Here is a 26256-nt window from a genome sequence, read left to right as displayed (position 1 = left end):
TGAGCTCTCAATGACTCCACCACTGGTCTCATCAGTTTGGTGAAGCACCAGGCGACTGATGAATGACTGAAAGGAAGGGATGTGAATTTCAGACATTGACCCCGCCACAGAAATTGTAGAAATCTTCTGTGAGATAGGTAAATGAGAATTGATGAGGAAGACGTCCTTCATGTTCAGACAGACCATCCAGTCGCCTTCCTGAAGGATATCTCTTAGCAAATGAATGTCCTCCATGTTGAAATGTCTGTATAAAATTCAGAAATTTAAATCTTTCAGATGTAGGACCAAACAGTAGCCACCCCTTTCTTTTCTACCAAGAAAGTGGGACTTATGAACTTCGTGGGGTGAGGTACCGAAAAGCGTACTGCTCCTTTGTCTAGCAAACCTTGAATCTCTGAGTCTATAAAAGAATGTTCTTTCTGGGAGAAATACATGTGTTTTAGAGGAGAAGACTGGAATGGTGTGTCATAACATTTCAGTATGAAACCTAGGATGGTCTCTAGGACCAATAGGTTCTGGGTAGTCTGCTTCCAATTGTCTGGGAACAATGCCCCTCCCCCCGCCCACCAATGTTACTTCTGAAAAAAGGATAATCCTCCCTGTTATATCCGGTGTCTTGAATCGCTCCTTGTGCTCCGCTGCATTTGCCCTGGCGGACGCGAGGACGACTTCCATGGGAATGGGTGGAAGAGAAGGTCGTCTCAGCTGGGTCTCCATACCATCCAACCCTGTCTCAGGGGTAGTATCCAAGAAAGGTGAGACCTGATTGTTTGAGGATCCTGTGCCATCAAGAGAAGGTTGTCTAGAGACGCTACCAGACAGACTCCCTGAGCTCTCAATGACTCCAACCCTGGTCTCATCAGTTTGGTCCAACCCTGCCTCAGGGGTAGTATCCTTGTTGAGAGCCCTGAAAGGATCTCCAGCACAAAAGGCATCCTCCAAAGCACAAAGCCCTTCCAAAAAGGCTTCATCTAAACACTTTTTTAGGTGACATGTGGGCTTTATCCAGTGTGGAATATTTGGGAAAAAACCTGGTGAACTCTTTAACAAATGGGGCCCAAATAACAATCCTGTGGCCACTGGGCTGGCTTCAGAGGTGGCCAAATCATTAAGCCATGAGTCTATTCTCATAAGAACAGATCTCCCTTGTTCTGTGGAAATGGGGCAGTTGGTGTTTCCCATTTGGCAAATGGCTCTCTGCACCCAATCTACTAGAACAATCCGGTTCCACTGGGGAGTTCGATTCTTTGGCATGGAATACTAATTTGAGTATCTTCGTCAATAGGCCACACATGTCCAGGAGCTTGTCCTGGCAGTTATGCCGTGCCCAGTCTAGGTCCTTCTTAGGGTCCTCTGCATACTTTCTCATGGAAGTGACCATGACAAGGTCAACCTCTTGGGTGCCTGCCACCTTACCTACCACATCTGGGCGAGGGCATTCTGCTCTAAGGTGAGACCGGACTTCCTTATCAAAGTCCTGGCGGAGGTGCAATTGGATATAATCTGCAACCTCCTGAGGAGGAGCCCAATTTGAAGCTCTGGGATATATAATCTCTGTGGGCTCAAAGTTAAGTACTCAAGGGTTTGTGAAGGAAAAAGAGCATTTCTTCTTGCTAGGACCAGATTTATCCTTCTCTCTGTTGCCCTCAGAGTGAAAGGATGCAGAATCCAACTCAAGGGATTCGGCTAAGTAGGAGCTTTTTGAGTGAGCGGTCTCTCCCTGAAAGAGGATGCTATAGTCATGTTCAGTTGAACTTTCTCATTGCAGCCTCTCAAATGTTTCCACATATATTTCTACCTTGGTCTTTGCTTTGGACTTGGCCTTTTGTGCAGGGGCGGCATTGTTTCCTCCCACAGGGGTCAAGGGTTGCCAGCCCTGTGAACACGCATATTCGCATAGGTGATAAGTAAAAAGACCCAATGCCCAGAGTAGGGCCTTATTAACTGACTGCTGCAAACTGCAGTCAGGTGTGTCCAAGAGTAAGACGTGGAGGGAGCAGCCCCGAAACACTGTAGGCCCGAGCCTGTGTTGATTTTATAACCCTACACTATTTTCAGCAGTCAGGGCTCAAGGGGAACAATCCTATAGCCACCACATGAGAATGGAAAGTGCTTTTATCAGTGGGAAACCTTGCACATGTGCTTTGGCCTCATGGTGCTGCTTATGGAAATAGGAATAGGACTATGTGGTCACAACAGACGGACGTAGTCCGCTCCCTCCCACTCCATTGAGGAAAGTCAGTGTCGGAGACAGCTGACATGCAAAATAATGACTGAGCCGCTCAAATAGGAGTATGCCACGAGATAAATAAATGAAGCAAACCACTAAATAACTATTGGTGCTAACATTATTCAACAACGAATCGCTGGAAAACAGCACGGAGCTCTGCACTTCCACAGTAATAATGCAATATGCAATCCACAAGTAAGCCCTTAAGTGTACTTATGTGGCTGCGGAGCAACAAAGAAAGAACATAAAATGAAGTAATCAGTACTTAAAGGGGTTGCTCTGTTGTGATTGGGGCATGAGATACGTGATGTATGTGGTTACATGGGTAATGTAGTTTTTGAGGACCAATGACCAATGACTACCCCAATTTATATAGGAGGAGACAAGCAGCAACCAGAAAGTTATAGGTTAATTGCTGCCCTCAACAATATGTTCAAATACTTTGCTGGGTTGCTCTTAAATGAGTTCATGAAATGGGCGGCTGAGGGAAACGTTACACCACAAAATCAAAAGGTTTTTCCTGAGGAGCAGGGCCCAAAACACATCATTTTGGCACTTCATTTGACAAAACAAAACTGAGTAAAAAATCACTTCATCTCGGTTTAGTTCACTTTAGATCAGTTTTCGATGGCATTCGTCGCAAGCTTCTTTGGGTGCTGCTAAAAGGTATTCAACTCCTCCATACACATACATGGGTACGAATAAAAATTGGTGATGCCTCTACACTTTATAGGAAAATCTACAAACATGATGGATTGAAACAAGGTTGTTTGCTCACCCTATACCCATTTAAGTTATTTCTTGCTGTTCTGTCAAAGGTTTGTGATGTAGTTGATGCACGTCTGCCTAAATTAGGAGACATCAACCACTTTCAAATCTTCTATATGTGGGTGATGTCGAACTAATCAGCCAAACAAAAACTGGCCTACTATGTTTCATCAATAAACTCTCACAATATGCAATAGGTATAGTATGGACATTAAAAAAAAAAAATACTAAGGTCATGAATATAAGTAACCACAGGTGACACAATTGTAATGGATACCTATGTAACCAGCAACTGGACTATGCAAAGGAATATAAATGTCTAGGTGTTTCCTTTGACGATAAAGGAACGTTTCTTCCACAGGAATTAAGGCGGAAAAGTAGATATTCTTTTTACTGCTTTTGCAACTCTAAAAAGATCACTGGTCTGCCCCAGCCTTGATCCCATACTAAAGGCTATCACTGCCAAACTGTTACAAATGTTAACATAAGGCAGTGAAGCACTCTGCATGGGAGATACAGCTATTTTTGAAAAAATCTATGGGCATTTCTTTAGCTCCCCAGTCAATGCCTCCTCAGCCCAAAATAGTTTAGAATTTGGGCTGACAAATCAGTCAGTTGCAAGGAGCTTATCTTAAATCGTGGCACACACTAAGACCACAACCTGATGACGTTTCTATAAATGAAAGTTCTCCTGCTCAGCTTTATCTAGAATCTGTGAGTACCACTTTTGGGGTATGATCACCTTGTGATCTTAACATCGCACCTTCAGTCTTTAAAGGCAACTATAAATCACCTGATGAGGAAGCAATCAGCAATTATGGATAAAGATTTATTAGTGAAAATGTCACATGGCGCTGGATGATTTTAAATGACTATACATCCCTCAAACCACAGAGTTATTTATCTGCAGGATGGAATTGGCACATGAAGAGGAAATCTGTGGGGTTCCACATTGCCCACCTACCTGCACCCTTTACCTGACTTTGGCACAAGGTCACAAATCCTGTATTCTATGTGGGATAGATGTTGAAGACTTGATCCACCTTTTATGTATTTGCCCTAAACTTTTAATTGAAAGGAGGGTTCTCCTAACAACACATTTTAACATCCAGGGCATATGACCATCCAGACAAACAGTTTTAGCTTTCTTAATTTCCCCGGATACATTGTTAAACTGTCAATTTACCAAACGTCTAGTAAAAGCAAACCTTAAACTTAAGGCGGAAGTGGAATCCCCCTCCCAGGTCCTAATGATCAAAGAAGCAGTACCTCAGTCTGTCTAATGAAATTGCATTTTACTCTGTGGCTTGACGAATTTATATTTTTTTTTTACATTTTACAGACATCAGTCTGACTATTCGATATACTCTTTTATACCTTACAGATATCAGTAAGGCAAAAGTGTTTTTTTTTTCCTATCTTCTAACTTTGTAAAGATTTTAATTTAATTGTGGCCTGACTAATCAATATATAATTCAATATTTTACAGATTCTGTCTGACTAATCGATATTTTACAGATATCAGTGAGGCAAAAATGTTTTTTTTAAATGTGTAACTTCCTAAAGATGTTAACTTGTGTAGAATGTCCAAGTCAATCACACTCCAGGGAAAGTTTTTCATAACCATGGGTATCTGAAGTTTATGATTTGGGCCGATTCATATCATTAGGGTTATCTGGACGGGTCATGTGCATTAAGAGAACTGTGCAATCTTAATCTTATATTTTTTGGTGGATCATGGACTCCAAGTTGAATTACTTCTAACAAGGGAAATGCTCAAATGGATTCTGATTAGGACTGATCCACTACATATACTAAAGTACCAAGGCCTATGAGGATACCTGTTGGACAGGTATGGAGGCGCACATCACATAAGAATGAGTTTAGGAATCAATTGGGGGGAGGGTTTGAAGGTATTTGTTTCTATTAATTGTGAGGATTCAAATTAATCATTCAATAATAATAAACATTCATTTATCCTGGGGAGAGTGAGGTTCACTAGACACGAAATTAACATGTCCTCCACACAGAATAAGTGGAGCCTAATAAAGGAAATTGATATTTGTAACCTGGACTCGTGTCCACCAGAGAGTCTTAAGGAGGGACTGTAAGCAACTGCATGATAAAGCCGCTCCATCTCAAGTAGCAGGAATCCCATGTATGGCAAGAATAAATCCTCATTAAGAAACCCTTTAGGAAGGGAAATTAAGAGTGTACAAATCTAGTTGAACTGAGTTACAGCAGGCAACATGAGCTGTTAACATTTCCAGGGTATAAAGGGCATCAAAAGGTGCTGTTCACCCTTTCAGCTGAGGATGGGCTGAGGGTTTGAGCTTGGGGACGGTTGTGTTTTCCAGCCCCAAGGGTACTCAAGAGTAACATGAATCAAAGAAACGGCTTAGTCATGAAGCAGAGTGAGGTGATCTACAGTGTAACTGTCACACAGCAGAGGCTGGAGATGAACTCCGCAGATTCCCAGAGAAGAGGCCTAGGTACTGCAAGGTCAATCCCTTAGAAGTCATAGGATTCAGGTGAGCAACTGCTGGGGAAATAAAGAGGTCCCTTTTACTGGAGAGGCAATTGGTGCCTTCCTGGAGGAAAAGTTGCTTTCAGTACCAAGCCTGGCTTGGCAAGGATGGGGCAACCGGGATTGCCATGCACTCTGGGGCTCTGTTTGATCTTCTGGATAACTCTTGAAGTCTGGGTCATCAGGGGATAAGCATGCAAAACATTCTTACTGAGTTAATTGTCAGGCTATCCCACATGGAACTAGCTATACTATCCACTTGGGAAGAAAACTGATTGTATTTGGAATTGAGATGAGTTGGAAGTGCATCTTCTGTATGCTGACCCAAAGCCTCAAAGGTTTGGTCAAGGGCTTCTTGTAGGATGTTTCATTTGGTGAATTAGTAGAGATGCATATGTAGGCTGTACACTCTGATGCTATTGATTCCCACAATGACCTGAGCATGCCCGGTTGCGGTAACCATTCCAAAAGCGCTGCGACCAACTGGCAGAGTTGTAGGGAGTGGGTGCCTGTTTTGCTGATTTAGAAAAGGACAGTGGTGTTATCTGTGAGGAAATATACGACTTGCCACACTGCACTGATGAAAAGTTCCCCACATTATGTCCTTAACCTTACTCTTGGGCCACAATGGAGGCAGAGCTGAGGATGAGGCAAGTGCTAGTGTCATTCCACCAACTGGGTGGGAGAATTGTCCAGCATGTCAAAGTCTGTACCAAGAATTGATGGACAGGTCTTCTAGAACTTGGTCCCAGTTTTCCACTCGGTACAATTGCAAAATGTTCATGTGAAGCCTGGTGTGAATAACCACCTGTATGCTAGATGCCTGTAGTCACAGAGATTCTGGAACCAGGCTGTCAGTGGCCTCACTGGTCAAGAAATGATACAAATACAAACCGGTTGTAAAGGTCTTCAATGTCGTGGTAAATAGACTCTTTCAGGATGGGCACATGAACGTAACCAATGCCACTTCCAGTTTCAGCACAATACCAGAATCTCTGGGAAACTACAAAAGAAGGAGTTTCATATGAGGGGTGAGATGTACGTACACTTCAACCAAGATGTAGCCTCAATGGCATTCATATATAGATGGTGTTAGACCTGACATGCCTTGGGGTGGTCACCCCTAACTTTTTGCCAGCCTCCCTCCACTTTTTGGACACTGTTTTTGCTGACTTTTAGACTCTGCGCACTTTACCACTGCTAACCAGTGCTAAAGTGCATATGCTCTCTCCCTTTAAACATGGTAACTTTGGATCATACCCAATTGGACTATTTATTTTACTTATAAGTCCCTAATAATGTGCACTATATGTGCCTAGGGCCTGTAGATTAAATGCTACTAGTGGGCCTGCAGCACTGGTTGTGCCACCCACTTAAGTAGCCTCTTTACCTTGTCTCAGGCCTGCCATTGCAAGGCCTGTGTGTGCAGTTTCACTGCCACTTCGACTTGGCATTTAAAAGTACTTGCCAAGCCTAAACCTCCCCTTCCTCTACATATAAGTCACCTCTAATGTGTGCCCTAGGTAACCCCTAGAGCAGGGAGCTGTGTGGGTAAAAGGAAGAACATGTACTTGTGTAGTTTACATGGCGTGGTAGTTTAAAACTCCTAAATTCGTTTTTTGCACTACTGTGAGGCCTGCTCCCTTCATAGGCTAACATTGGGGCTGCCCTCATACATTATTGAAGTGGTAGCTGCTGATCTGAAAGGAGTAGGAGGGTCATATTTAGTATGGCCAGAATGGTAATACAAAGTCCTGCTGACTGGTGAAGTTGGATTTAATATTACTATTCTTGAAATGCCACTTTTAGAAAGTGAGCATTTCTTTGCACTTAAATCTTTCTGTGTCTTACAATCCACGTCTGGCTGGGTTTAGTTGACAGCTCCTTGTGCATTCACTCAGACACCCCCCAAACACAGGGTACTCAGCCTCACTTGCATACATCTGCATTTTGAATGGGTCTTACTGGGCTGGGAGGGTGGAGGGCCTGCCCTCACACAAAGGACTGCCACACCCCCTTACTGGGGCCCTTGCAGACAGGATTGAACTGAAAAGGGACCTGGTGCACTTCTAAGCCACTCTTTGAAGTCTCCCCCACTTCAAAGGCACATTTGGGTATAAAACAGGGCCTCTGCCCTACCACCTCAGACACTTGCTGGAGAAGAAACCTGAACCAGAACCTGCATCCTGCCAAGAAGAACTGCCTGGCTGCTCAAAGGACTCACCTGACTGCTTTCTACAAAGGACTGCTGCCTTGCTGTTGGCCTGCTGCCTTGTTGAACTCTTGCCTTGCTGCAGAAGTGCTCTCCAAGGGTCTGGATAGAGCAGGACCAAAAAGACTTCTATCTTTCAACTAGACTCCTTGTGCGCCCAAAAATTTGATGCACAGCTTGCTCCGCCGTGAAAAATTCACTGCACGCCGATCCGGAAAGACGGCGCTCGACCCCCGCAAGGAAAAGATCGACGCAATGCCTGCAGTGCGACCGGAACTTCGACGCATGGCCCGCCTGGACAACGCCGCCCGACTTCCAGAGAGGAAATCGACGCAGCACCTGCCTTGAGGAAGAAAATTCTACGCACAGCCCACCAGAACGACGCGCAGCCGAACAACAAGCCCAGGATTCCACGCACAGACCCCGGGGCGTCTGAAAACCCCACGACCCACAGAGGAGACCTGTCCACGCACCGGAAATCGACGCACGTCTTCCTCACGTGAAAAATAATGAGGAAAGTCCGTGTGTGAAGGGGCGAAACCGACGCACACACCATTTTTCCACGCATCTCCTCCTCTGCGGCCCTTGGCGGAGATTTTTCACTCCAAACCAGGCACTTTGTGCTTGAAAGAGACTTTGATTGGTTTTAAAAGACTTAAGACACTTCATATCACTTTTCAGTGATATCTCTACAATGTCTTATTGCATGTTTTATCGTTTTGACCTGCAAATACCCAGATAAATATTATATATTTTTCTAAACACTGTGTGGTGTATTTTTGAGGTGCTATATTGTGTTATTGTATGATTTATTGCACAAATACTTTACACATTGCCTTCTAAGTTAAGCCTGACTGCTCAGTGCCAAGCTACCAGAGGGTGGGCACAGGATAATTTGGATTGTGTGTGACTTACCCTGACTAGAGTGAGGGTCCTTGCTTGGACAGTGGGTAACGTGACTGCCAACCAAAGACCCCATTTCTAACAGATGGGAGAAGTCTTCCTAAACGTTGATAACAGCTCCTGGAACAAAGACATTTATGGCTGTACTAGACAGTTAGCTGCGCTTGTGGGTAAACCGCTTTCCCATCATTGGTAGGCGTGTGCAATCCACTGAGGATAAAAGTGCATACTAGTTGGCCACAGAAGAATGTGTTTCTATTCACATCTCAATGCTGCCAACAATGTAAGAAATGTGTCTAGCAGGGTAAGTTCTGAGACTGCTTAGAGATTCTAGACCTCACTGGGCAAATGGGAGGAACAGGTACAATTCACAAAGTAATACAGGTAAGATATATTGATCCCTGGAGCCAAGTAAGCCTTGTTCTTTCATGAGTCTTTAGCTTGTCTCTGTGAAGCCTTCCTGGCATAAATTAGCTCAGTGCTGATCTAGAAGATGTATCTAATCCTCTACCCATTCTCCTGCCTTGCCATGCCAGAGGGATGTCTTTTACGTTTCAAACATGCTGTTGTCGCTCATTCCTCTAGACGAATGGGAAATAGTCACCTCAGGAAAATCATTATTTAGCACATCACAGTAAGAAGGCACCTGCCCGTTGCATTCTAGATTGCTTAGAAACCACTACAGCTTTGAGGCCACAACCATACACTATTGAATTGCCTGTTTATGTGATAATAATCTGATCTTAATATTTAATGCCTCCGAGTCTTATGTGATGACAAATACTGAAATTATTATTATGCTTTAGAGAAAGAAGGAGCACAACAAATGCAAGAAGTAAAATTACTAGCCTGTTATGCAATTTAGAAAGTATTTCAGTAAAACAGCTTTACTTGATAAGAAGAGTATCATATGTGTAGCCAGGCGGCATAGGTGAGTATCACAAGGATTCTGACCCACTGTGTTGCATCACAAAGAAGGAATGTATTATCCAACCCTTCAGGAAAAGAGTGTGCAGGAGCAAAAAGGGAAAAACTACATTGCCATCAAACAGTAAATTCACTATGTTGGATTTGTTAAAAAAAAAAAAAAAAAAAAGGAAATTCAAGGGAGAAGACTATGTTAACGCTTGAGCTTTTCACTCTTTTTCTGAATTCACAATATTTCCTGAGTATAATGCTTGGAAAGCCTGGGATGACTTTTATGAATAGCCAAAAGTTAAAAATTTTATGGATGTTAAAAGGAATTTTTGTGGCCACCCCCTCACTGTTACAGACCATTTGTCATATTATTCCTCCAATAATCGACTTACTCATGCAGAAGTGGATGGATATCTCAGAATGAGTAAATACAATTATTGCATTTGTAAAAATCCATAGATTCTAATTTTGTGTATCGGGTTCTACTATTTCTGAAAGGAAATGTCTGTGCACAATTAAGAAGCCTTGGGGTGCACAAAAGGTTTTGCGAGTCATACCCATTGACTCTAACACCCTTATGTAAAGGGGAATAGAGATGTCAAGGACAGTGACTCTGATACAGCGGCAGCCATGTTACTGCTGATTGTACATGTGATTGGCATAAAATTGCGTTTTTTACTGCCGACCTTATTGACTCCAAGAATTAAGGATTACAGTTCTAGAGTGAATTTATTTGTACATCTAACTTGAATGGATTTTAGTTTGCCATATATAACAAATAGCTTCGCTTTTGTGGTGTTATGCATGTACTGTGATAAGCTTTTTATGAATTCTGCACTCTGAGCCTCTTATTCTATTAATGACGAAGAAGATGCTGTTCCTTTGCCCAACGGAGCTCAAACTCCAATTAGCTGAGTTGGTCGATTATGTGCTACAAACATGTTTTTCAAAATATTTAAAGATCACTGGTTCAATAGGCAGCTTCTTTAGTGCGGAATAGACAGTGAAAAGCATGGCAGGTCTAGCCATGGGGGCCCCTGCATTGCCCATGCTAAGTGCATGGGCCCCCATGGGGCCCTCTGCACCCCATCCCCAACAGCATTTACATGGCGGTGCAACCGCCATGTAAATGCCGGCAGAGAGAAGGGTCGTAATCCCCAGCGAAGCACTGCTTGCAGCGCTGCCCTAGCGGTTTGAAACTGGCAGGCCGTCGGGTGGCAGTGCTGGCTGCCCGACCGTGGCGCGTTTGCCACGGTCATAATGTGAAGACCAGACCGCCACACTGGCGGCGGTCTGACCACCACATCGACCCTGGCAGTTTTAAGACCGCCAGGGTCGTAATTAGGCCCTGAGTCTTGGCTAGGAAAACTGAACGGGAAAAACACAATATAATTTCAGTACATGCTGTTTGCCAACAAGTGGAGAATTCAGAGGTGTGCTGATGGTTACAGTTGATTAGGGGATGTGAATGCAAGGTATTGGCACGAAGAACTATGCAATCATATCTTCTGAAGGAACAGTTGCTCTTGCAGCCATGAGCAAGCTGCAGTTCCCACAACAAAATTCACTTTCGTGAGTAAATAGGAGTTTGCAGTCAGAACAGAACTGGCCCTGCAGTGGCAATACGAGCCCAAGAAACCGAACCAACTGATTTTGCTTCAAACAATCGAAAATGTGAGTACAAATTATTTTTATATCCCATATTACTAAAAGAGCAACATTTGTTCAAATAAGGTTTCTTATTGTCAACATCTACGTAGCATAGTCAAAAATGAGAGTAAAACTATTCTCTCTAGTTCTAATTATGGAAAAAGCTGCAAATGCATTTGTTCAATTGTTTTTTTACACGTGATAGAGGTCCATAAACGATTGGCATTACAAGCATTCCCCTGAAACACACATCAATGTCATCTGTAAATAATGTACAACCATCTAGAAGATGACCCAGTGTCTAGATGTTTTTGTCGTTATAGATGAACAATACCTCATTTAAGCAGCTTGTAGATCTTGATACAACTTAAGGTGTACTGTTACCTGCTGTATTTTCAGTCACCAACTTTTGGATGGTTGATTTTGGTTTTGAAAGTTTCGGCTTATCTTTTTTACAGTCACTGATGGAAGTGAAGTCTGATAGGCATAAAGAATATAGAAAAGAAAAACAGAATAAAAGTACAGAGGAAAATAACGTTTGGAATGAGCGAGAAATGAAAAGAACAAAACATAAGGGGACAATGAAGGGGAAAATGAGACAGGAAGACATTTTAAAGTTTTTGAAAGGTGGCACCTGAGCATTTCAAATAGCAATTGGGTAAAGGTTTGCATTCATTCATTGTTTTATATGTCTGTATTTTCACTCCCAAGCTGAATGTCCACACCACAAACTAGACTACTTACCAGTAACTGCAAATTTCTAGCAAACGTACCTCCAAAGGATAGACATTTTAGACACAACATCACCAACGATAATCACACATATTCCTCTCAACGTTATATAAAACATGATGCACCTCGTACTTATCATGGACGATTTCCAATGCCAACTATCGCAGATTCTTCCTAGAAGAGCGTAGAAATTGCAATATGTTGCAATATTTTTTACAATGCACTGAAATATCTCTTAACCTACTGTACTATGTAAAAGAAATCTAAAAAAACAAACCTACCATTAGATTAAAGGGACCTGTCAATTTAGTCTTTAAAAAACATTAATGAAAGTGGGTGGTGTTAGGGCAGTGCTTCTGAGATAGTAAACAGAAGCACATTATTTATACTAATAAGAGTAGTTCCTGGGTTGGAGGTAAGATCCAAATTGCTTACAGTCAATAAAGACAAGACAGACTTATTTTCCATGATGCAGAGCTGTAAACATTTGCAAGACTATTGGGCAGAACCGAGTGAAATAATTTACGATCGATGGGTTTGGATACCGAAATAAGGCCCCAAATAATCCCTGATAAGTATTGTGAAAGAAGTGGAGTTAAAAATAAGATATATGAGAACATTAGAATGTCGGGAGCTCCGTTAAAAACAATGGAGTGCTCTGGGCTTCAAATGGGCGGTAAAAATGCTGTGAACAAAGGCCTCACGAAGCCCGAGGCATTTTCTTTTTTTTAAAGAACATTTTGCCCTCTAGTGGCGGAATGTTTTAATAGCCTTATAGCCCTCTGTAGCTGGGCTATCCCAGTATTAAAGTCCTGCTACCTTTAATTCTGGAGCAGTCCTTTAATGGCTGGTATAGCCTGTGCTTCGGGCTATAAGGCTATATTTGCACACTGGAATGTTGAGAGGTCCACTGAAGACAATGGTGTAACTCTTGGCTTATAATAGCTGTTATAAGCCTGGAGCTCCAACATTCTAATGTTTGTCTTCATGTTTCTAGCTTCTAAATGTAGAACATTCCACCCTTATTTGGTGGAATGCTCCAATAGCCTTATGACCCTTCTGCTTCGAACTATGCTGGTTGTTAAAGGCCCTCTCCCTCCTTTTAGGCCTTCGCCTGCTCGGGTGCCAATGGAGAAGTAAGGGTAAATCACAGGTACAAATGTGTGTTAGTTTTAGAATCAATACGTTTAAGTCAGCTTTTACTCATTCTATAAAGTATTCAGAAGGCCCTGTGAACTTATTAAAAAGCTTTTTTAGAGTTTAGGGCTTTAAAATCAATGGGTGAATTTAGAAATACGTTTACAGCACAACTGGTGACTTATTATGATGCAGTGCTCATTACATGAATAAATATTTTTGTTATTGAAACCATTGGTCATACTCATCTCCAAGTCGTAACTATATTCTTCAGGAACGCTGGGCGCATGCTGACTACTCCTGTGCTTGTACTCGTCATTCTCCGAGCAAGCCGATGTGGAAGAGCAAATGAGCTGCTTGGGAATTCTCACTGGGGTATTCATCCTGTTTACTTACGCAGGGCCGGTTCTAGGATTCTTGGGGCCCAGGAAGGAAAAGAATTGTGCGAGGCCCCTATAATTTGCCTACATATTCAGGGCTGTTTGCATCTCAATAGATGCTCCTACACGTGAAGCTGCTTTATGCAGACCCCCCTTCAGCCACCTACCAGCACTATAGGCCTGAAGATTTGATGATTGCTTATCACAAGAGAGAGTTAAAACTGGCAGAGAGCTAAACAACAGGACACTAGTCACCCACGACTCGTGTGTGTGTGTGTGTGTGTGTGTGTGTGTGTGTGTGTGTGTGTGTGGGGGGAGGGGTGGGGGGGCTGTTTGGGGGGAATTGCAGCTGCAGTTTACAGAATGTGTGTCCTTGAAATTGGGGTAGGCCCCCTTCCCTGGGGTTTGTCTGCCTACAACAGGGAAGGGGGCACCTTCAAATGAGCCCAATTGCAAGGAGTCAGCTTTCCTGCAGTGGCCTAGCTGTGTCTGCACTGGTATGGGGCCCCAAGTTGATGGGCTGAGTGTGGGGACCTGGGCACATGCCCACACTGTCCATGCCTAGCTACGGCCCTGTACTAATGGCATACAACTCGCTGTTGTATTTGGTTCATTAGACCAGGCTGTGGCACCAGGTTAGCATGGCGGCTCAGTGCCACTCTGCTCATTCTCAGGAGGGAGCTTGCTGGGTCGGACGGGCAGCAGGATGAACGAGCTCCCCAGGGGGGCAAGGGGCTCACTAGAAGTGAAGTGCCAGAGGAACATGAAGGGCTTAAGGAGCACAAAGAGCCTGACCATGTAATATAGGGGCACTAGTAGACAAATTGCAGAACACAGTGGTGGAGGTGGTGGCAGCAGGGAAGTGAGGGCAGTTGTAAGTGCTAATGAGTATATAGTGATATAATTGTCAAAAAATGTGTGAGTGTTCTGGCAGCCGTTTGTGGTTGTGTAATGAATTTTTAGATTTGCGATCGTTAATGTGACCCTGGAAAGACAATTATGGAGCTAATACTGTGTCACAGGATAGCGAAGATCCATCTATGTCCGCGCTTCATAATTTTAAAAGTTAACATCCTTTAAAAGACTTAAGTAAATGTGACTTAGCAAGCAAATTTAACTTGAGCTCAAAACGCCGATTTTGGAGGGGGTGTTAACAAAGCCAGTCTCCTTTGGGAAAGCGAACTCTGACCCTCAACCTCAATTTGTGAAGATGCCTGCAATAAAGAGAAAACTGGTGAGACAGATAAAGGCCACAAAAAGAGAGGGTTCAACATAAAAGAAGGAAGTAGAAAAGCAAGGGTCAGTTGACCTGATCCACTAAATGGGGCTGGAGGAGGCAACCTCGACTGTCATATTGTCTTGTCCTCTAAGGAATAAACAAATGGGGAAGTGCTCTCCTGTCTTGGAAGAGTGAGAAGAAGGGACTCCATCTCCCTTGGTGCGCTCCCTTGCAACATCAATAAGGCAACTTGTAGGCAGCCACTTTAAGGTGTGCAGCGTTAGTGATCCATTCATCAAAGGATCATCTACCTGTAAGGTCCTGATGAAGACCACATGTGAAATTGCTCTTAAAGGGGTCGAAATGTCAACACATTTCTATGTTGTCTTTAACAGATGGTTACTGTAGTCCGTTGAACTTGTTTTTGAATTCTGAGTTTATGTTTCAAAAATCAAGAAGACATTAAGTCAACATTATTTGATGTTTGTTCATTTTGCACATCTTTTTACTTTTTGCACAAATCAACATCGCTGTGCTGTCTTTGGAGCACCTGCTTGTCATATTTTTTGTTTTACATTTTCTTGCACAGTAGTAAAATATCTGTTTCTTCACTGTTGTAAGTCTGCATACATGTATTGCCTTGAAGCACCAGCGTTGAGCTTCCTCTGAAGGAAACAGTCTTTCTGCTATTATTTTACTGCCCAGGAATAACGGTTTGCCCCGTATTTTATTTTGAATTTTACTTAAAAAAACACGTCAATTTAGCTTTTTCTTTTAGGATTTCCATTATACAGTTCTCTTTTTCTGTCTTCTCTGCTTCAGTTTTTAACTCTCTTTTTCAGTATGTAATATAACTTTCCTTGATGTCTTTATTAGGGTTATATTTATATGTATTTTGCTACATATTTGAGAGCACTGTACTTCCTGCTTCCCTTGTTTTTTTGCTTGAAAATCGTTTATGGTTGTTAACCAAATTGTTTCTATAATTTCTTTCTTTTGCTGTAACATAATGCAAGTTGTACTCTGAAATAACAATGTATTACTGTTTCTCATATATTTAATCACTATTTTTAAACACCCAACACTGACAACAATCGTGCTTGAGCAAAAGATTGTATGTGTCAATAACAGAGTCAAGGCTTGATGGACATATTCCCAACAGGAATGATGTGAAATAAAAAGGCTTGTAACCTAGATAACATCAGGAGTGTCTATCTCCCAACTTCCCACAGACTCCAATCATTATTGTAAGGATAGAGTACTTCATTTTTTTTCTTGATGAATTGTAAAGCTCTGGGTGAAGAAACCTCGACATCCAGTACGCGCTTGATCTTCCAAGCTAACAGACTAAGACGCTGTCATCTATGGTTCATGAGAGCGTTCCTTAGTGACTGCCCAACTTTGCCATATGATGTTGTATGGGCTGATTCCGGACAATTGCTTCTCTTCCAAACCCTATTCTATTCATCTGGGCCTTTTCCATGTGTGTTTCCCGCCCTCTGGGTTTGTAATGGCACTTTCTGTATTTCACTCAGCTTTACTCAATGGGCCATCACTTTTTTGTTCAGGCGTTTAAACCTATATATCAAATCTATGCTTTAGCTACTACAATTAAAATGTTGACTATTTATTACTTGCATAAAAGGAATTGAGTACCTCATTATGTCTCTGTTGCTATTTCATCAATGTCATCCCATGACTACAGACGACTGGTGGAATTAAGCCTGACAAGTAATTATTTTTAGGACTGGTTAAACATTTATATCATGCTGGTCTGAGAAATGTCTAAAACACAATCCACTTATGGAGAACTATATTGGGGCACCTTACTCTGTCTCCACTATCCGAAAGGCAGACCCCACAGAAATAAAGAGCATCCATCTCTTACTGGTCTTCTAGTGCAAACTGCTTTGTTAGTTTCTTCTCAAAGGCCTTACTTAGGCCCCACCTTCTTATATCTCACATATGTGTGATATGCACACTGAAGATGGCAACATTATTTGCAAATAGCTAGTTGGAAACTTCAACTAGTGCCTGCCTTCATAAGCAATTAATTGTGCACATTTTACTTTGTATCTCATTGTTGAAGTAGGTTTTCACTATTGATAGAGATCATTCTATGGTGGATTACGTCACCATCTAAAGCATTATTTGAAGTATTTTAAGCTTTGTTCGCTTCATTAATTCAGCACACTTATAAGAACAACAGTTGGGTTAAGACAAGTGGTATCAATATCTTCTGGAGTTGTAAATTTGTTTACAAAGTTCCCCTTTCCAATTATGTAAATGAATGTAACATTCTACGATGTACCATACTTTATATGCGTGTGGGTATTCCTAACATATATTTGATAGTCAACAGATATCACATGCAACTACGAAATTAGCTGGAATTGGCTTAATTATACCAGTGAACGCTTTTATCTGTGGTTCATTGAAAGATCATCAATAATATCTTAAAACTATTTGTGGCATTTTCTAATCTCCTTACATAACTAACACTTATTTCTTGTGACTCAGTTTTTGGCATGCTCTAGAAAGTCCTCATTACTTAATATATGACATTGTGAATTACCTATACACATATTAAAGAGAGTAACTCATTGTTAATCCTACCAGATGTTTGCAATAAACATATGTGCCCAGACACCCTCTGAATGACTGAGTTGCTCAATTCTTTCTTTATGTGAATATGTAAGGGTCTATCTTACGAACGTAACCAGGGGAGAGTAGGAGTCCTTGGTTAATATTAGTCATTCACAGCTGCCATTTGCAACCAGCATACTTTTCCACATACACAATGCTGTGCATAAACACAAACTATATCTTATAGTTTGCAACACACCAGCATTCGTTTTATAGAACATAGAATGATGAAAATGCAGTTTGGCCATATTAAGCTTAAAATGTGTGACCTTCAAGCTGCACATAGATTATGAAGTATCAGCGTGACTCCACTCAACTACATCACTGTCTGCATCTACTGGCCGAGTGTTCTTACACTAGTAAAAAGCTCAGTGGGTCAACTTGTCTGTTGAAGATTTGAACGTACACTGAAGGCCTCAGACCGTAGGAGTTCAAACAACAGCTCAGACAGTGAGCCCTAAGAAGGGAAAGCTTATAATCTATTGATCATACCTGTGAAGCCCAGAAGGACCGTTCTGAGCAAAGGAGACATTTGGAAGGCCATGGGAGGAGGAGTGTACAGGACAAGTACTTCAGAGCAGTAAGCTTGTGGATGCGACATACAATCTCCTAGGTCTATTAATGTGGGGTGCACTACAGTTTTTTTTCAGACCACTGACTCCTGAGGCAATGATAAGTGAACTGACTATCAGAATATTTGAACACAGTTGGACATCTGACTAAGTCACATCAGATGACACACTGACTAGAAAAATAAAATAGGAAAAATATTACTTTTCTTTGTAATCACCATGAACAAGGCAGAAGAATAAGTTACTTACCTTCAGTAGAGCCTTATCTGGTAGAGACTCTTTCTAGCTGCAGATTCCTTACCTTTGAATTATTCCCAGACATCAGACTTAAGCCGGAAACTTTCTGTGAGCAGTACCCCTGCGTGCCAGTAGGTGGCATCATTCAGCTTTGCATGGCGTCAGTGCCGGAAGTGGCATGTGTGATGCATATAAAGGCACCACCCCAGCGTACTGACGTTAGTTTCTTTTTGCGAGTTTCCACTCCAAAACCACTGAACCACACAGAACACTGACCACTGGTGTGGAAAACTAGGGCCCTGAAAAGAGAACAATCTTGACCCTAGAAATCTGTTCGCAGGGCAGGGAGGATAGGTGAGTTTGTGTTGGACCTGGCTCTTTCTGCAGGGTCATCTCCAAACACTTTTCCTTCCGCTTCCTATTTTTTGCTGAAATCGTTTTAAGATGGCCTTAGGCCTCTGTGCACTTTACCACTGCTACTCATTGCTAAAGTGCTTCAGCCTTCTCCTTAAAATCTGGTAAATTACCATATACTGAACTGGCATATTTAATTCAATTGTAAGTCCCTCGCAAAGTGGCACTACGTGTGCCAGGGCCTGTAAATCAAATGCTACTCTTTAAACATAATACAGGCTTGCCATTGCAGGGCCTTTGTGCACAGTTGAACCGCCATTTTGACTTGGTAAAATGTTCCTTTTGCCAGGTCCAAACTTTCTTTTGTAATACATATATGTCACCCCTAAGGAAGGCCCTGGACAGCCCAGAGAGCAGGGTGCAATGTACTTAAAAAGTTGGACATGTACTTTAAAGTTTTTTATGTCCTGTTAGTGAAAAATCTTTGAATTTGTTTTCACTACTGCAAGGCCTTCTCTCACATAGGGTAACATTGAAGTTACCTTATTACATTTTAGAAATGTAATTTCCAAATGGGAAGAGACAACTAGCTTATATTTGGTGTGTCGGGTATCACAAGCTAAAATCCTAAGTTATTGTTAAGTCAGATTTTAAAATGCAACTCTGAAAATGCCACTTTTAGAAAGTTAGCATTTTCTTGTATTAGCAATTTGGTGTCTACTGTTTGTCTCTGGTCACGACTGGGTGTAGCTGACAGTTGGGATTTGTGTATTCCTTTGAGACAGCCACACACAATAGGAGTATAAGTGTTCCTGCATAGGCCAACAGTGGTAGGCTGAGAGTGAGAAGCTGGGCACAGCACTGCTTGCTCTCAAATAGGCTGTATCCTGTCTCCTTGGAAAGGGCTACGTACCCCCTGAAGTTATTCTGGAGCCAGTGCAGGGAAGGCAGGGCATATGTGCACTTTAAAGGCAGGCCTAGAAGCTTCTCCCAACTTCAAAGGCACAACTGTGTACAAAGGAAAAAACTCAGACACCAACTCTTCAGAACACTTCTGGACCGGAGGATACTCTGCAAGGCAGGACAGTTGTGCTGCTGAAAGGACTGTCACTCAACTGGACTGTTGCCCTGGAGACCCTGCTGCCCTCTTGCCTGGGTGAGAATGACTAGACTTGAATCTCTTGAACCCAGAGTCATTACAAGGGCTAGCTGGCCTCTTGCTCTGAAGGGCAAGCTGGCCTCCTGATCTGAAGCCTCATGGACATAACAGGCTTCCAACAACCTGGCACCTTCACCTGGACTCTGCCATCTGTGAGACTACCCTGCCAAGTCGTGCCACCCTACTTCCGAAGCCATGTAAGTAGGCCTAAGGTGCTTTACCAGCCTCTGTGGATGCAATGAAACATGCATTTCCTCTGCTGCGCAGTGCAACTCTGATCAGAACGGACGCATCTCTGCTGAGTGGATGGGACCTGTCGCAAAGGCTCACTTCCCTGCCACAGCCCACATCGCCTTTGGCACCACCACTGCTTGATGCATCCTGGGCACAAGCCCTCACATCTCTGGTCAACGTCAGCCTCGACGATGCCACCAAACTGTGCACTACAACTTCGTAACTCCTCAGAATTGGCGCACCACTTCAACTGAGCGACACATACCCAACTATGGACACCGCATCCCAAGACCTCATCAATGAGATCCTGCTGATACAACAGGACCGAAGCCTTGCCACATCTTGGAACCAATTGATCACATAGGCTGCGTGACGCAACTTCGGTACGGATCCACGCAACACCCCGCAAACAAGAATTTAAGGTGCTCTGTTCAACGGGTGTAACTGGGTCCCTGTAGCGGGTCCCTGTAGCCGGCCCCTGCTCCATCAACTTAGACCTGGACTTATGACTTTGTCCCGGTCCAGCACAATCAAATATCCAAACTTCGAGCTTTACGCCTCTTGGTGCTATTTTCTCTAAAAACGGAGCATATCTACCAGATAGGACATTGCTGAAGCTAAGTAACTTGCTCATCTGATAGAGACTTCTAGACGCAGATTCCTTATTTTAGAATAAAATGAACATCAGCCGACACGTGTTTCATCATCCAGACTTTCTCAAGGTGCTATGCTATGAGGCACCAATCTGTTACGGCTTATCATGGCTGTGTCGACCGGGAATACTTAATAACCCCTCAGTATTTGTCAAAACAACCTCACAATTTGCGTTTCCTCATTGTTGGGAATGGTGCATCATTCCTGGGATATTATATTGTTTGCAAACTTATGTCTTGAGAAAGTCTTGATGACGAAACACGTGTCGGCTGATGTTCATTGGATTCATGGTGCCTTGGATGAATAAAATTTCAACTTTATACAGATGCGTATTTGGAACTTTGATACATTTTACTAAGAAATGGATTTTATGGGCTATTGTGGTGTGCCTTGGTAAACCAACATCAAATTTCTCCATGATGATTGATCCCTCAATTGACACAACTACACCGAGGTGGTTGGGTGTTGTACCAGTTTGGCACCCTCAGAGCACTATCTCTGATCTCTGGACATTATTTCCCAAATATATTATACACATATATAGGAAGTGTGAACCTGTAAGCATAGCCACCCTTTTCTGTAGTTCAAGTCCGCAGAGCAGGTAAGCATGGGTGGGTGTAAGGAATCTGAAGCTAGGTAGAGTCTCTACCAGATAATGCGTTACTGAAGGTAAGTAACATGTTCATCTGATATAAACTTCTAGCTGCAGATTGCTCAAGCCATTGATTAGATACTCAAGCCATATCATCCTGGTGGTGGACGCCAGACAAATGTTTCAGACTAGAAAGTCACGCAGGATGGTACAGGCAAAATGCCTATCCCTGCAGACCGGACTGTCCAGGTAGTAGTGTTTGGAAAAAGTGTCCAATGATGCCCACGTTGCTGCCTTGCAGATGTCGAGGACTAGGACTCCACGTGCCAACGCCGTGGTCGCAGCTTTTCCCCAGTGGAATGGGCCCGTAAGCCCTCGGGAGGCTGCTTCTTCACCAGGGCGTAGCAGACCTTAATAAAGAGAATGACGCAGCACAAAACGGTCCGTTTCTGTACTGCCCATCCCTCTGTCCCTTCTTTGCTCCCACATACCACACAAAGAGTTGGTTGTTCACCCTGAAATCTTTGGTGCAGTCAAGGTAGAATGACAACGCTCTTTTTGGATCCAGCTGGTGGAGTTTCTCCTCTTCCTTAGAGGGATGTGGGGTTGCAAAGAAGGTGGGCGAGATAACAGTTTGACCCAAATAGAATGCGGTCACCACCTTAGGAAGGAAAGAGGCATGGGTGTGCAGCACTAGCTTGTCTGGAAATATTGTGAGATATGTCAGTTTGAATGAAAAGGCCTGTGTCTCAATCACCTTCAAGGCAGATGTTATTGCTACTAAAAAGGCTGTCTTGATGGTGAGCAGCCAGAAGGGACAATTGTGCAGTGCCTTGAAGGGAGCACACATAAGGTAAGTGAGAACTATATTGAGATCTCACTGAGGCATAATAAAGGGCATAGGGGAATATATAGAGATATAGCCCTTCAGAGTGCCCAGAGTGAAATCCTGTTGGGTAAGAGAAAGAATGAAAAGAAGAATAGCAGATAGAGAACATCTCTGAGAAATCTTACAAATCTTTGCTAACAGCAGGCATAAACGTTTTTGTGGAGGAACGCCTGGCTGCCAAGCTAATGTTATAGACTTCAGGAGAAAGGTCGAAAGCTGTCAACTGACACTGCTCAATCTGCCAGCTTGAAGGTTCAGAGTTTACAGGTTCAGTTGGAGAACCCTGCCCTGCTGCTGCGACAGAAGATGCTCCCGAAAGGGCAGCCTGATAGGAGAATCAATGCTCATTTTCAGAAGCTCGGTACACCAGACTCTAATTGCCCAAGGATTTCTTGGGCCTGGTCATTTTTGCCCTTCCTGAGAACTGTGGGCAGGAGTGGTCTGGGCGGAAAGACGTACAGGCGGCCTGAGCTACACTCACAATGAAATGCGTAGCTGAGAGATTGCTGTCTTAGAAACTAACGAGTAATACTGCTGACATGGTTTGCTCTCTTTGGAGGCAAATAGATCTAACCAAGTCTCTCCCCATACTGAAAGAGACCTTGCACCACCACCAAAAGGAAAAGCCACTTGTGATCTGCTAGGTATCCATGGCTGAGTTTGGCCGCCTTGGCATTCAGAGAACCTGCCAGGTGTTGAACCACCAGGGTTATGCCCTGCTGTTCCAGCAATGTCCAGAGACATAGGGCCTTGTGACACAGTTTCCACAACCCCACTTCGCCCTGCTTGTTGCAGTATCACATGTGTTGTCTGTGAACACTTGCATTAACTTCCCCTTGACAGAGGGGAGAAGTGCCTTCAACACTAGTCGGATCGCCATAAACTCCAACATGTTTATGTGGGGTCTAGGTTCTATGGAGACCAGAGTCCTCTGATCTCCATCTCGCCCACATGGCTGCTGCATCCTGGGAATGATGCATCTTTCACTACTGTGAGGTCTGGTTGGAGAAGGGAAAGGAGTCTGCCTCTGATCTAATCGTGGTTCGTAACCCACCACTGCAGGTCTTTCGCAGTTCCCTCCGAGATCTGGACCACGTCAGAGAGATTTCCCTGATGCTGCATCCACCAGAACTTCAGGTGCCACTGCTGAGCCCACATATGCCATCTGGCATGTTTTACCAGCAGGATGCAGGAGGACATGAGGCCCAGCAGCCTCAGAGTCATTCTGACCGAAATCTTGTACAGAGGCTGAAACATCAGTATCATAGCCTGAACATTCTGGACTTCCTGCTGGGAATGGATAAACTCAAAACTGCACCGTGTCCAGAACCGCTCCTATGAAAGAGCACATCTGAGAAGGAATCAGGTGTGACTTCAGTACGTTTATAGTGATCTCCAGCGAATGCTGGAGGTTCGCTGTAGTCTGGAAGTGGGAGACGACAGCCTGGGACGAGTCTGTCTTCAACATCCAGTCGTCAAGGTAGGGGAAGACTGACACCCCTGACCAGCGCAGATGAGCTGCAACCACCACCATCATCTTGGTGAACATCTAAGGGGCACCGGTAAGGCCAAAATGTCATCATGGTGAACTGAAAGTGTTTGTGGCCTACCTTGAACTACAGATAATGCTTGTGGGCAAGCATTATGGGCATATGAAAATACGCATTCTGCAAGTCCAGGACTACCCACCAGTCTTGTAGGTCAGAAAAGACCTGAGCCAACATGAACTTCTCATTCTTGAGGAAGAGATTAATGGTCCATAGATCTAGAAGTAGGTGAAGACCCTTATTCTTTTTGGGTATCAGAAAGTAGTGAATAACAACCTCTGTCTACTTCCAACATCGAGACCCTTTCTATGGCTCTCTTGGCCAGGAGACCCATAACTTCCTCTCAGAGTAGTGACAAATGATCCTCCACCAGCCATTCGAATGTTAATGGAATGGAGGGGCGAAAGGATAGAAAAGGAAGGGCACAGCCCTTCCTGATGTTATGCACTACCTATGCTTCCAGTGGAAGAAATTATGGTGTATTCTCCCTCCAACTGGGCAAGCATGGTCCTGCAGATCCAAACAAGGAGGGCAGTGAGGCTGCAGCTGCCGGGGGCTGATTGGCTGATGACTTAGGGCCAGCAGACCCTCTAGGTCTGAAGGAACTGCACCCATGTCCTCACATGCCCTGGGCTGGTTGTGTGGGACTGCAGTTGGCATAGGGCTGGCGCTGAACTACGCCTCTTCCGTAGCCATGAAAGGAGAGAAAGGCAGATGGTGGATGAGAAGTGGCCGAGAAGCTCAAGGGCTTAGCTGTAGCCCAAGATTCCTTAAAGCGCTCCAGTGCTGAGTCTACCTTCTTGCCAAACAAGTGAGTGCCATCGAAAGGCATGTCCTTCAGGTTTGCTTGAACATTCCCTGAAAAAACAGCTGTCTTCAGCCAGGTGTGGCACCTTAAGGATACTGTCGACCCAAGCTCTCTGCCTAGTGAATCAGTTGTATCTAAGCCACACGAATGGTGAACTTAGCTGCGTCCCTCCCGTCTTTCGCCGCTTGAGAGTATGGCCTGTGCTTCCTCCAGGACCTGTAGCAACACTTGCACAACCATGTCCCAAATGGAATGGGAGAAACTTCCCAATAAGCACAAGGTGTTCACTGACCTCACTGCTAGGCTAGTGGAAGAAAGCAATATTTTACCAAGATGGTCCAGCTTCTTGGATTCCCTGTCCGAGCGAGCGAAGGGAATGCACAGTGGGACGTGGAGGCTTGTACTACCAAGCTCTCAGGGGTGGGGTGTTGACTGAGGAAGCTAGGGTCGCCTGGAGTATGGCCATAGTGGCGGGCAATAATCCTATTTACAGGAGCCCCTTGTGCCAGGCTTGGACCAAGTTCCCAGCAGGACATCTGTTAGTGCTTTGTTAAAGGGCAACAGAGGTTCAGATGTAGAAGCCCCAGGCTAAACCACTTCCATCAAGATAGTCGTCTTGACAGCCACTGAGGGCAGTTTCAGGGGGGAGAGAGCAGGCCAGTATCGGGAGAGGTGTCCAGGTCATTGGCCTCTCCTAGCTCCTCATCCCAATCCAAAGATCTCTCCAACTGGTGTTCTAAAGGGTCCAGTGACTCCTCCCACTATTCTCCCATGCCTGGCTGTGAACAATAAGGCTCAGGCAATGATCTGGGGCCTGTCAGCGCCGGAATCAGTGTCCTGCGACACTGTTCCAGCTCATCAGGAATCAGAATGGGGCTGGCAATAGGTGCATTTGTGTTGTGGCAGGCACAGGAGAAGGTAGTCTGGGTACAACCAGCGCCGCTCCAGATCCACACTCTGATCCATGAGACTACACTGGAGGCGAGGCCGAAGCCATCAGTGTGGATCCAGTTGGAGCCTCCTCTGACCCCGTGGGGCCTGAAGGCATGCCAGGGGGGTCTGCCCGCTTGAATACATGGCGCATGTCCTCGTAAAACTCCTTTACTTGAGCGGGTGTCAATCCAGCTCCTGGAAAGGAGGGAGGCGCGGAGTCAAACTGGCCAATGGCGCCGCAGACCCCTGACAAGAACACTGATGTTTCCCGCTTATCTCCTCGGCTGACAGGAGAGGAGAAGTTGAAGTCCTCTTGGACTTCTACTTTTGCCTCTTTCCTGAGGAGCTTGAATGGGAAGACGAGGACTTGGGGCTCTGAGATCAGTCCCCCAACTACCGTCTCGACCAAGATCCTCTTTGAGTCACGTGTGCCAGTGTTGCCAACTGCTGGGCCACAAGCAACTTTAAGGACCACTCCTTCAAAGCCTTTGGCGCCATGGCCCAGCAGTCCGAGCATGACTTGGGAGTTATGGTCGTGCTCAAGGCACTAGAGACAAACAAGATGGGGGTCCGTAACCCCCACGCAGTTCGAACCCAGCCTTCCTCAATTACAACCACGAGATACATGAAGAAAAACTTGACAAAAAGGCCTAAAAAAAGCGACAGACGGGTAGCTCTCTCAGGATCTGCACTATCTGGCACGGAAAGAAAAGAACTGATGCCTACGCGCCTGTATAGGTGACCCGATGTCACTTCCGATGCCAATGACACCGCGCAAAGCAGAATGGAGCCAACAGATGGTACTTGCAATGGGCAATGCTCAGCAAAGGTTTCCGGATCCAGCCTGACGCCTGGAAAAATCAAAGGTAAGGAATCTGCAGTTAGAAGTCCCTATCAGATACAGTAGTACCATAGCCTGAATATCTTGGACTCACCATTTGGGAGGATAAGCGAA

At 44.1% G+C, this 26256-nt stretch overlaps 1 protein-coding gene across 6 annotated transcripts in view; it reads right to left on the bottom strand.

Moving 5' to 3' along the window:
* The window catches only part of MAK (male germ cell associated kinase), a 420577-nt gene that overhangs the window by 42969 nt on the left and 351352 nt on the right, over window positions 1-26256 (bottom strand). For 3 of the 6 annotated variants that reach the window (XM_069216954.1, XM_069216961.1, XM_069216990.1), the window contains one exon: window positions 11593-11685. The exons of the other annotated variants lie outside the window; for them this stretch is intronic. In XM_069216954.1, coding sequence (XP_069073055.1) covers window positions 11593-11685 — 93 coding nt within the window. The remainder of the gene's footprint in view (window positions 1-11592; window positions 11686-26256) is intronic. 6 annotated transcript variants of the gene reach the window in all.

The sequence above is a fragment of the Pleurodeles waltl genome, chromosome 2_1 (genome assembly GCF_031143425.1).
Source record: "Pleurodeles waltl isolate 20211129_DDA chromosome 2_1, aPleWal1.hap1.20221129, whole genome shotgun sequence".
Classification (NCBI taxonomy): Eukaryota; Metazoa; Chordata; class Amphibia; order Caudata; family Salamandridae; genus Pleurodeles; species Pleurodeles waltl.
The sequence above is the reverse complement of the archived record's forward strand: the minus strand, read 5'-3'. Positions and strand labels throughout refer to the sequence as shown.